The sequence below is a fragment of the Astatotilapia calliptera genome, chromosome 4, assembly GCF_964374335.1.
Source record: "Astatotilapia calliptera chromosome 4, fAstCal68.1, whole genome shotgun sequence".
In the NCBI taxonomy this organism is placed as follows: Eukaryota; Metazoa; Chordata; class Actinopteri; order Cichliformes; family Cichlidae; genus Astatotilapia; species Astatotilapia calliptera.
In genome coordinates, this window is record NC_137425.1 from 2,515,378 (window position 1) to 2,523,987 (window position 8,610).

Genomic DNA, 8,610 nt, shown 5'->3' on the forward strand with positions numbered 1-8,610 from the left:
CATGAATTTCTTCACTATAATTTAGCTAAAAAATATATTTATCTGCCCTGCGACAGACTGGCGACCTGTCCAGGGTGTACCCCGCCTCTCGCCCTATGACAGCTGGGAAAGGATAAGCGGAAGCGAATGGATGGATGGATGGATAATATTTAGCTCTTCCACTCTTGTTTACCGGTACATTAAGTGACTTATCCTGTTATGCACACTAAAAACAAAACAATGCATCAATCCTAATTTAAGGTTAGCTAATGTTTTAAGACTCTTTTTAAGAGTTTGTATTAAAGGTTTTAATTAAAGCCAGTCTGTCGATTTTTACAGGATAGCTCGATCTGGTTAGACAAACGAGTTGCCAGAAATTGGAAAACAAAACAAAAACATAAACTTAGAGTGATGTACTTAAGAGTCAAATCTTAGAGAATACTTAGACTAAGTTAAAGTGTTTATTTAATCATTTTAGTTTTCATTTTTGAGCACTGCTGGGAAAAGACTTTGAGCATCAGATTCCACAAACTGGCCTGAAACACCTCCTCATGGTGCTGCAGTATAAATAGACAGCGACTCTTTAAGATTCCTATATTTAACTGTTAACTGTGGGATGATTCTGAGACTAACACAGAAAAATTCATCAGAATGTATTAACTGTTTTTCATTTAACTTATATAAAAAGTAAAACCTCTTATTGGACGATAAATTCTAGAAGAATTGGTGCGTATCCTCGTGAGAACCTCGTGAGATTCTAGTCGCTGAGGAAAAAAGTATCTTCCAGATTAACTTTTTTGTGATTTCCTGCCCTTTTGGAGCTAAACAAGATCACCAAAACACATGAAATATCACTGGAAAGGCCACAATGTCCTCTTTTTAGCACATCAGTACTTAGTGGGGTTGCTCAAATAACTCAAAAGATAGAGACCTAAAAGAAATGTCCATTACAGAGGACATAAGTGAACAGGCTGGGTCTCAGGAGGGTGGAAACAACATTTACTCCACCCCTGTGACCGTGCCGCTAACTGTGGTCTTTATCTGCTCCGGGAACCTGTTTAATGCTCAACAGTCCAACAGCCTCACTGTTCATGGCTTAACTGGGACACAATTTTCCCATCGCATCTCATTCGAATCAGGACAATAACCCCGTCCACTGGAGACAACAGGAGAGAGCTGTTTGACCGGTTTATTGGTGTCAGGTTTACTCTGTGAACACGTGTCAAAAGGACGCACAAAGACGTGGCCTCGTTGTGAAAATATTAAAGTGATGGAACAACAGAACAGCTGAGGTCATCACAGCTGCTGTAAACTAGTCGCTGTAAGATCCTAGTGATAACTTTTATAAACCACTTTGCAAAATAAATGAACATTTGTTGAGGTTTAATGTTCTAAACATGGAAAACAGGATTTCTAGGTTTATCCACTGAAGGGCTGTTTTTCATTTGATACATGATCTCATCTGATAACACCAAAACCAAAAGTCTTACAGAATCAGTAAATCTAAACTCGTGTAACTCAGGTAAGTGATGTGAACACAGTAAGGTTTCTGGGCTGATGGCAAAATACAGAACAGTGACAAATTAAATAAAAACCAGTGAAACCTGCGAGGGAAGGCTCGCTGCCTCCTGCTTCATCCTGTGAAGGAACGCTTCCCTCTGCTGTTTCGGGGCCTAGCAGGGCGTTGGGATGAAGATGACATTCATCACTAGCTCTGGCCTTCACAGTCACATGATCTCAACCCAGCTGACCACAGGTGGGAGATTTTGGTTCAGCACTTTACTTTTCCTTTAATTTGTCACTCACCTGTATTGGATGGTTCAAGTAACAGAACAGGATTCAAATGTTGTAACTTCACATTTCAAACTACCAAACACAGCAGAAGTGGGATGCACTGATACGTATCCTGCTCTAATAACTTATAATGAGCCCTCTGGGTTCCCTCCAGGCCTTCAGTGAAGTAAAGTAACCTTCTAACTCTTCTTCTTGTGTATCTGTATTGATACAGATGTTTTCTGGTAACACCGCATCTCAGGAAACAGGACATCAGGTCAGTCGCTTCTTCTCCACATAAACGTGAGGTTTAGGTTACGTTTGCACGCTTGTAGGGGCAGGAAGGGAGGAGGTAAGGAGGAAACATCTGTAATTCTACTTGTGCATCAATCCATTTATGATCTCCCACCAATCCAAAGTTGTGTCCAACTAGCAGCAGGCTGCCCAGGCCAGGTGTTCTTAGACCAAATGAGCTATATAATCTCTCCAAGAAGGTCTAGGTCTAGGCCAGGGTCTCATCCCAGTTGGGTGTGTCCTGAAATCGGCCAAAAGGAGGTGCCCAGGACACATTCTAGCTGGATGCCCAAACCATCTCAACTGCCTCCTTTAAAAAGGTCCCCACCACATTTCTAAGCCACCTGATGCAAGTAACTGACAGTCATCTATCTTTACTGTCTAACTGCTCACCTGCCTGCTCGATCCTTCATGTATATTTATTTTTAATATTACTTATCTAGTGGCATTAGCGGGTATTCTTTTAAATTCTCAAGTTTGATTACTTTGACATTTACTGAGCACAATCACACAGAGTGAACCTTTCTGAGTTTTTATCCTGCAGATACGTCAGTGCATCCCAGCGCAACTACGTTTTTAATTGTACATACACACATAAATATACAGCAACACACATCTTTCGTAGCATTGATTGTAACTGATGGCAGTCACCAGTCAGCCAAACACATCTGCAGACTTGTTGTCAACAGAAAAAGGCACGACTGGTATAAAGCAGAAATATCAGCCCTTGAAACTGGTCTCAGGAGCTCCGCTGAGCTGCAGGCTCAGATCAGATCAGGAACCAGTAGCTGTGGCTCGATATGTCAGATAAAACGTCCCCGTTTATTTCAAGTGAAACCTGCGATGTTTGAAGTCGAGACGTCACCACAGCTGCAAACATCTGCTGTTCAGCTTTAGCCCTGCAGCTGCTTTAGTGCTGATTCATCGCTGTTTGCTTCACTTTGGTCCAGAGCAAAAATAGACTATATTGCCAAAAGTGTTCACTCACCCATCCAGATCATTGAATTCAGGCGTTGCATCACTTCCATGAGCACAGGCGTGTACAGCCAAGCACCTAGACATGCAGACTGCTTCTACAAGCATTAGTGAGAGGATGAGTCGCTCTCAGGAGCTCGGTGAATTTCCCCGTGGTACCGTGATAGGATGCCACCTGTGCAACAAGACCAGGCATGAAATATCTTCGCTACTAAATATTCCACAGTCAGCTGTTAGTGGTTTTATAAAAAAGAAACGTGGAAGTGAGTGAGAAAGAGAGCAACTCAGCTACAAAGAGGTAGACCGACCTGAAATCACAGGTCAGCGGATGCAGAGGTGCATAGTGAGCAGAGGTTGATCGCTGCAGACCTCCAAACTTCATGTGACCTTTAGATTAACTCAAGAACAGTGTCGAGAGAATAGGTTTCCATGGCAACCAAGCCTTACATCACCAAGTGCAATGCAAAGGGTCAGATGCAGTGTGTAAAGCATCTAGAGCAGCAGAGATGTGTTCTCTGAAGTGATGAATCAAACTTCTCCATCTGGCAATCTGATGGACGAGTCTGGGTTTGGTGGTTGCCAGGACAACAGTACTTCTCTCACTGTATTGCGCCAAGTGTAAAGTTTGGTGGAGCGGGGATTATGGTGTGGGGTTGTTTTCAGGAGCTGAGCTTGGCCCTCAGTTCCAATGGAAGGAATTCTTCATGCTTCAGCATACCAAGACATTTTGGACATTTTCATGTTCCCAATGTTGTGGGAACAGTTTGGGGATGGCTCCTTCCTGTTCCAACATGACTGCACACCAGTGCACAAAGCAGGGTCCATAAAGACGTGAATGAGTCAGTTTGGTGTGGAAGAACTTGACTGGCCTGCAGAGTCCTGACCTCAACCTGATAAGAGACATTTGGGGTGAATTAGAGCCGAGTCTGTGAGGCAGGCCTTCTCATCCAACATCAGTGTCTGACCTCACAAAGGTGCTTGTGGATGAATGGTCAAAGGAAGGAAGAAGAGCAAATACTTTTGGCAGTATAGTGCATCTCAGCAGCTTCTTGGTGTGTTTCTAAGCTCCCTGAGGTTGAATGGTGACGACCAGCAGCCTCATTTGACCCAAAAAAAGTCTCAGCTACACATTAAATAACCTGATCTAATGAGTTTAAATGAGCCTTCATGCTTGCCTGAGCAGGAACCAGTTTAATGACCTGACCTTGACTCACAGTGTACTCGAAGTAAATATAATAACAAGTTTTCACACCGAATGAACCTTTGCAACGAGAAATGAAGGACAAGCTTCATGTTGTCGCTTGTGCACAGCTAAATCGTATGATTTACCATTGCTTTATATAAAGATGCAAAATAAGGGAGAGGGTTTGAAGAAAAGTGAGCAGAGCTGCGGGACTTTTACCTATGGTTGCTCCAAAAAGATTAAAAATGCATGAAAAAGGACGGACGCTTACTGAACCCTGAGGCTGACCCTTGTGGATGTTACCAGACTGATCTAACCAAAACTGACTAAAGAGTTCTGGGTACCAGCTGGAGTACTGCATTAATGTGTAGCTTTAGAAGATTCTCCTGTAGCTGTGAGAGCCTTTAAATTGGTACGCAAACAACATCATATTTTCATAAATCCTAAAAACGTTCATCGCCATAAAAAGAATCAATAAAACACGCTGGACTCATAAACTTCCTTGACAGACTCCTGCCTGTCAATCAATGCCCTTAATTTAAAAACTCGCCTTCAAAATCCACATCAGTCAAACCTTATGACAGACAGTGAGAGTATTCAGTGATTTTGCTTTCATTCGCTCCTCAGCTCTCATCGTGCTGGTTTAAGTGGAGGTAACGAACTCTCGGTCTTTCCTCCACGGCTCAACAACCTGAATGACTGAAGCGGCTTCCTCTTCCATTCCTTCCTCCTCGCTTTAGTTTTCCCGTTGGGTCTTTTGCTTCTTCCGGGCCAGCCGGGCCTCACGCATCTCCTCCAGAGTTTTACGTGGGTCCATGATGAACGCAAAAGCCACTCCGGCCGTGCCATCGCCGTTCTGCCGAGAGAAGCACAGGAAGGTGGCCCAGAGGAAGGCGCAGCAGCCCATGAAGGCAGTCCGCATGTACAACGGCATCAGGACGAAGTTGAGGAACTAGAAAAGTAGAAGCAGAGAAGAGGACCATCATGGAAAAGGGTCTTCTGAGAGGTTTTCTTGTCAGTGGGGTGCACACTGTGATTCTGAATCTACACACTTCATGTGAAAAAACAACAACATTTACCAGTAAATAATATCAGACAGCACAGCAGCAAAATCTCTGATTTTTAGTTCCACTCCTCTGAGATTTTTATTTTTTCTGACTTTAAACAAATAAAAATGAAAACAGGCTCACCTGCATGAATGGCCAGTACATGAGTCCAGTCTGAAAGAGAAAACAAGACACGATCAGAGTTTCCATCTCCATGCACACCTGAGAGGATCCCAGGGAGAGGCCAGGGATGAGTGTAGAACTGAGGCGAAGGTGCTGTGATTGGGATGCTTCCGTTCATTAAAACATCGCACACAGAGCTGCCAAACTGCACGCAGCAACATCTGTTGCTTTACTATTTAAAACATTGGTCACTGTGGATCCTTCTAAGGTTAGAAAAGAGGACATATCTCACTCGCAGTTTCAATCCACTCACTTAACGCAGCTTGAAATGGAGAGTCAGCAGCAACGCCTGCACAACTGCACTTCAATTAGTGTGTGCAAATTATTATACTCCTTAGAGTATAATTTACACAAAGGTGATAAAGCAGAAAAGATCTGAATAAGACAGAGATAGAAGGGAGACACGCCAATCTCAGAAAAACAGTGAAGCATGGCCACCAAACATGGTTAGAGCTCAGCACTGAAGCTAAAAGACTGGGGTTAGAAAACGTTACATGAAAGAGAAGTTAGGTTTAGGTGTGGGTTACAAGTTAACAGAGGGGGAAGTGCAGCAGCAGCATCCTCCTCTGTCACACTGATCCTCTGCATCTCCTCCTTCACTACATCCATGAACCTCCTCTGAGGTCTTCCTCTTCTCCTCCTGCCTGGCAGCTCCATCATACTTTGTCCAGTAGATCCTCCCTCCCACCTCTGCACATACTCAGACCACCTCAGCCTCTCGAACTCTGAGCTGTCCCTCTGATGGACTGATTTCTAATGGTGCTCACTTTTGTTGTTTAGTGTGTGTGTGTGTGTGTGTTTAGTCACTGTTTTTCAAGATATTGTATTATGCATAACTGTTGTCTGCGTGTGAGGATGGATGACTCACGACTGCAAGTACAAATAAAGCAACCCGAAGCTGTTTTACTGTAATCACAGCAACATGACACTATGAGTCACACTTGGCAGGACGTCAGCTCCTGAACGTCCTGAAACCCACTGACATTTTTATCCTCTGGCTGAATTACCCCGCGTGCTCTCCTCCGGGCGCCGAGCCCACTGCGCAAAAGCAGAAGTGCCGGTGGCGTAATCTACATTAATCCGGTTGTGAGCTGGCAGCGGCAGAAGCTACCGTGTGTGAAAGAAAGGCGACTTTCCTTCGTTTCGCGCCGCTGCTGAAGCGCTTCTCACCTTCCAGGTGTTGAAGAACTTCTCCCTCCAGTCCTCAAAGACGTCCTCCTTTCCCTCCAAGAAGCTCACCCCTGCGAAACAGAGAGCAGGTTTAAGGCACGGCTTGGGACGTGCGTCTTTACGCACAAATGTAAAAACTATGGAACAAGACCTCACCTTGAACACTTTAGTATTTGACTGAGAGACAACCTTGACCGGAAACCACTTCACCTTCACACTCATTTAAGATGTTAGAGTTTCATTCACAAACTGACACTCTTTAGATTTTATAGTAATGGTTTGTCCCGATTGTCCAATTATCACTCATTATCAGCGTCATTCTGCGTCTGCGCTCTGGCTCCGATGGCTGGTTGACATTTATAGTTGGAAAAATAATCAATAACTCTCATATTTGATGTTCCGACTAAAGATAATATTTGCTGGCTTCAAACAAAAGCGCACTGAAGGGGGGGTGTACTCACGCGCTTTGCTTTAACACGAAGCAAACTCTCAGTTCTGTAACCCTTAACGTGGATAAAATGAAAGCTGCCCATCTTACCGGTGTAGAAGACACTGGTGGCCAAAGGCGACGCGAAGCTTTGGTCCAGCAGCAGTTTGCGGAAAACCATCCCGGCGGACTTTCCAGGGAAGCGCCTCTCCAGGGCGCGTAGCCAGAAGTAGTTAAAGTTTCCCTGGAAGCTGATTGCCACGATGGCGACATTGCGAGTGTGTTTCCAGTCCATGTGCTCCTTCTGAGCGATGAGCTGGTGGACTAGGTCACCGCCGGCGAATAAGCATCCGTACAAGGTGACATTAGCCAGCCAGGGGAATCGCTTGGCGGCTTCTTTGAGTACAGCTCTCCTCATCGTCTTTGGCACCGACGGGGACGCAGGTGCCTACAGAATGACCTGCCCTGAGTGGTTTCACCTCAGCAGTCAGGATGCAGGCATACCGGTTGGATTCGTTTGGCTAGGCCCTAGTGCCAGCCTACTGGACGACAGGACGCAATCCATCAGTGCGCCGTAATCTGGGAGGGATTACACGTTTCCGCTGGCAGCAGGAATATCGCACATCATCAGATCTCAGATGAGAAATGCCCAAAAAACTCCCCGAAAAATGCAATGCATAAAACCTGCCATGGCTTCGCTTTGGTCACGGTAAATTTAAATCCAGATCATTCTTTCTACTTCCCGTGAATCAGGTGCGTCTCCAGCAACAAATCCTGCAGGTCAAGCGCTAATCTGCTCAGGCGTACATCCCGTCCAACTGCGTCACCAACACAGCAGCACAATTAATTTAATTTGACCAGATTCCATTAAATGTAACATTTTACACGCCAAATATTTAACAAAATTACTCGGGAAATTTACATGTAATTAAATTATGTAAAAGTTAAGAGTTTGGGCAGAATCTTTCTGAGTGTACAGCCAGGTAAAGACTTCAAATACTATGGAGAAAAATGTAGATCTCTCATTCTGAGGATCCTTAAATAGATTATCCTCTGTCTTTTCTTAAAGGCCTGTACAGCCAAAGGTTTTCCCTAATACTGCAACTAAATCAAATAAAACCAGGAGTTGTCTGGAAAGACATCACGAAAACTTGAATGATGGAAGGTTGTGATCCAAATGCCATATCCATTACAGAGCACTAGAGGGCGACATCTCTCCACACTGGGGCTGTTTTCCTTTTCTCGCTTGTGAAGTACAAAATTAGAAAATATATACGATAATATATATATATATATATATATATATATATATATATATATATATATATATATATATATATATATATATATATATATATATATATATATATATATATATGACATTTTAATGTAGGAAAAGGCTAAATTGTATACATAACTATTTATAAAATATACAGTTTATTTATTGATGTATTTAGTCAGTTTAGTTTTGGCCTAAGGGGCATTCCATACACAGTCGGTCGCTTAACTTCCATCAGTTCCACTTCGATTAGAAGGTTAGTCTGATTAGGGTGGGGAAAAGAGAGAATATCTTACTCCTA

At 43.6% G+C, this 8,610-nt stretch overlaps 1 protein-coding gene across 1 annotated transcript; it reads right to left on the minus strand.

Moving 5' to 3' along the window:
• Positions 1-1,345: 1,345 nt before the first annotated feature.
• On the minus strand, positions 1,346-7,850 carry mpv17l (MPV17 mitochondrial membrane protein like). Its single transcript, XM_026163986.2, has 4 exons — positions 7,142-7,850; positions 6,604-6,674; positions 5,395-5,424; positions 1,346-5,156 (listed from the first exon to the last, which is right to left on the minus strand). Exons 1-4 carry the CDS (start codon positions 7,446-7,448, stop codon positions 4,941-4,943), a joined length of 624 nt encoding a protein of 207 aa, XP_026019771.1. The 5' UTR covers positions 7,449-7,850; the 3' UTR covers positions 1,346-4,940.
• Positions 7,851-8,610: the final 760 nt, after the last annotated feature.